Source organism: Lolium rigidum, chromosome 3, assembly GCF_022539505.1.
Source record: "Lolium rigidum isolate FL_2022 chromosome 3, APGP_CSIRO_Lrig_0.1, whole genome shotgun sequence".
In the NCBI taxonomy this organism is placed as follows: Eukaryota; Viridiplantae; Streptophyta; class Magnoliopsida; order Poales; family Poaceae; genus Lolium; species Lolium rigidum.
This window is the reverse complement of record NC_061510.1, coordinates 156701305-156705059: the sequence shown is the minus strand read 5'-3', so window position 1 is coordinate 156705059 and position 3755 is coordinate 156701305. Positions and strand designations below refer to the sequence as shown.

Genomic DNA, 3755 nt, shown 5'->3' with positions numbered 1-3755 from the left:
AAATGGCTGATAAAACAATGAAGTAACCAATAGGAATGGTTGATGATGTTTTTCTTAGAATAGATCATCATGTTATACCTACTGAATTCATTATTCTTGATATGCCTGATGATGAAAAATTGTCCATTATCTTGGGAAGACTTTTTCTTAGTACTATCGGCACAACTATCGACTGTGTTGAGGGAAAGATTGTTCTCAAAATATATGCTAAAGAGATTGTTCAGTTTTTTGCAAAGAAGAATGATCAAATGGAAAAAAAAATACCCCAAGCCAAAAGAGTGAATTCGTGAGTGTTAATGAGACACACCCGAAGGTATGCCTGCCTACTTGTGAGATAATCAACAATAAAAGTACCTTTTAATGAGACACACCCATCACTTGAAAAATTGCTTAAAATAGTTTTATTTTTATTATTGGTCTTTTCAAAGTATTGCTAGAGTTACATTTACAGGTCTGAGAAGTCGAGGAACGAAGTTTGGGTGAAGGATTGAGGAAGAATTGGTGAAATAAGCGCCTCACAAATTTAGTGAGTAACGGTATAGTCTCAGAGCTATGGAGAAAGACATCAGAACTAACATCGGTACCAGACGTTCTAATGATCACTGGTACGGTGGGACACCATACATAAGTGTAGCTGGGCGATTTAATGAGCTGTGGTACATGCATCACGAACGTACCAATTCGAGAAGAAAATCAACTTGGGCCTCAAGAAATTTAACGACCACCGGGATGAGCATAGATGACTATACCAAGAGCCTCTACCAGGTGGCGGCTGAGGTATGAAACCCTAAATCAACTAATCTGTCGTGGCCCAAGCATGCATGTGTGAACTTGACCTCGTCTATTTACACTTGTAGATGTTGTGTGATGCGTTCTCTATGTACATATGAACTATGTGCGTGGATACATCATCAAAGTATATGGTGATCGATCTTTTGCCTAGTTTTTAATTTTTTTGAATTAAAATCAAAGGAATGAATTTTAATTAAAGCTTGTTCTGTGACCAAATGTACGTGTGCCTATGTCTTTTACATAATTTTTGTCACGTACAAAAGCGTCCCTCTTTCATGTCCCTAATTAACATTTAGAGTGCTCAGAATGCACTGGAATGTTATGTTGGGAAAGAGATTTAGAGCAAGTGTCAAATAGAAAAGAAAAACCTTTCAAGAACCAAACAGGGCAGTTCAAAAGAACAAGAACCAAACATGGAATCACATTTTCAAGTAGTGTCAAATTTCTCGGAAAGTAATGGGTAAAGAGAGGATTTGATGTCTCAGCCATCTGATCTTTTCTATCAGTAGCGATTCAGTTTTCTAGCGGCAAAGCCACAACATTCCACAGGCCTTCACGGCCCCACTCCACTGGCCATAGCAAACCCCCAAACGGTCTAGCCGGTCCAAGCCAAACCCCTCCAGCTCACTCACTTCCCAACCTATCTCTCGCAGTTCTCACTCCCTCCGCCTCACAAGCTGCTGAGCTCGCCGCAGCTACACTGTCGTACTTTCCACGTCTTGCCTCGCGCAGCACACGTTGCCTTGACAATGCCGCTCCTTCTCCTTCTGCTCATGCTCCTTCTACCCGCCGAGCCCGAGGCCACGTCGTCCGCGCTGCTGGGAATCAGCTACGGCCGGGTGGCGAACAACCTCCCGCCCACGACATCTGCCCTGCAGCTTCTCGCCGGCCTCGGCCTTGGCCGTGTCCGCCTCTACGACGCTGACCCAGCCACCCTCCGCGCCTTCGCCAACACGGGCGTCGAGCTCATTGTCGGCGTCCCCGACGAGTGCCTCGCCGCCGTCTCCACCCCCTCCGGCGCCTCCTCCTGGGTCCGGTCCGTCATCCAGCCCGCACTCCCGGCCACCAAGATCGCCATCCTCACCGTCGGAAACGAGGTGCTCACCGGCGACAACAGCTCCGCGCTGTCGCGCTCGCTCCTCCCGGCTATGCAGTGCATCCACGACGCGCTCGCGCAGCTCGGCCTCGACAAGCAGGTCGCCGTCACCACCGCGCACAACCTCGGCGTGCTCGCCACGTCATACCCGCCCTCGTCGGCCTACTTCCGCAAGGACCTCCTTCCCATCCTCTGCCCGATCCTCGACTTCCACGCTCGCACCGGCTCGCCGTTCCTCGTCAACGCCTACCCCTACTTCGCCTACGCCGGGGACTCCACCGGCGTCGACCTCGACTACGCGCTACTTGAACCCGGCCACGGCGGAGTCCCCGACCCGTCTTCCGGGCTGCACTACCCCAACATGCTCGTAGCCCAGGTGGACGCCGTGTACCACGCCATCGCGGCGGCCAACCGCGCGGCGGCGCGCGCGGTGGAGGTGCGCGTGTCGGAGACCGGGTGGCCGTCGGCCGGTGACGCCAACGAGACCGGCGCGACGCCGCAGAACGCAGCGAGGTACAACGGTAACGTCATGCGCCTCGTCTCCGAGGGCAAGGGCACGCCGCTGCGTCCGGACGGAGCGCTGCGCGTCTACATGTTCGCGCTCTTCAACGAGAACATGAAGCCCGGCCCGTCCTCGGAGCGCAACTACGGACTCTTCAAGCCAGACGGCACGCCGGCGTACGAGCTCTCCTACCGCCTGCCCAAGGAGAACACCACTTCCGGAGCAGGCGGCGGTGGCATTACCGTCGCCGGCGGGAACAATGGCCACGGCGACGGGCCTCAGGACGCCGGCTACTACAGCATCTCGGCATCCCCAAAAGCGAACGTGGTGAGCTATGCTTTTCGCTCTTGTTTATTGCTATCAGTAGTCTCATGGTCCATGCTTTGCATCGATTCCTTTTCGGTAAAAGCTTTTACTTTTGCGTAAGTTGGCAAAGTTCTTGGCTAAAATTACTTGGAATGATATCGGCCTGTTGTTTCGCGTATGTTTTCACAGTAAAGGTATATGTATGCCTTTTGTTAGCCCCAAGGCAATGTCATATTGTCATGGCATAACTAACCTGCCATTGTCTGATCTAAGAACTTAACGTAACCTACGATTACAAAATGTTGTATACTATAGAAGCCATAGTAATTTGAAAATATAAGTGCATTGCCACTTTGCCAGTGATCAACAGGTTGGACTGTCGATAAGGAACTACTGTTAAACACAACTTGCTCTACTGTCAAAACAAAAATCGGAAACCATATAAAGGTTAATATAGGAAAGCAGTCTCAAGTGACCTGCAATCATAAAGGAGAAGAACATTTTTTCAGTGACCTGTCTTTTTGTTGGTCTTCTCATTGGAGCTTTGCTTCATTTAGCTCACCAGCTAAGGTGTTTGCTTGTTCTTGTGCTTGCTAGGGATGGTGGACACGGACTGTGGCAGCACGTGTGGCTGTCCTGATGTTGATGGCATTATGATTCTCATTAGCTTTCAGGTGGTGCTTGGATGGAAGGAAGCATCTAGTTTCTAAAATGGAGCTACGCATCCATAGCATACGGTGAATTGCTTCTTGACGCTGCTGCCATGAAAATTTTATTTTGTCCTAACTGTTCCGTGCCAATTTTCCATGTTGTTTCAGTTGACCTAATTTTGTAAGTTTTTATTTTACTTTGCGATAATATGATCATGCAATTGGTCGTATTCTAATGGGCTATCAATCCGGAGACCCATTTTTGTTGTTATGGTCCTCCATTTTCATCTTAACCGTGCCCTAGAAAGTTTATGAGGTTATGGACCGTTTGGGGTAGCTCGGACAAGAGTAGGTACCAGTTGTGTGCGGCGCCATGATGTTTTTCCTTGTCACTGTCTCCAGTGTGTGG

General features: G+C 49.4%; 1 protein-coding gene across 1 annotated transcript; it reads left to right on the top strand.

Moving 5' to 3' along the window:
• The first annotated feature begins 729 nt into the window (after nt 1-729).
• On the top strand, nt 730-2816 carry LOC124695717 (glucan endo-1,3-beta-glucosidase 11-like). Its single transcript, XM_047228536.1, has 2 exons — nt 730-777; nt 1446-2816. Exons 1-2 carry the CDS (start codon nt 730-732, stop codon nt 2814-2816), a joined length of 1419 nt encoding a protein of 472 aa, XP_047084492.1.
• Nucleotides 2817-3755: the final 939 nt, after the last annotated feature.

Coding starts and splice junctions, on each gene's coding strand:
- LOC124695717 (XM_047228536.1), top strand. CDS start 730: ATGAGCATAGATGACTATACCAAGAGCCTCTACCAGGTGGCGGCTGAG. Junction 778..1,445: donor TCTACCAGGTGGCGGCTGAG/GTATGAAACCCT, acceptor TATCTCTCGCAG/TTCTCACTCCCTCCGCCTCA.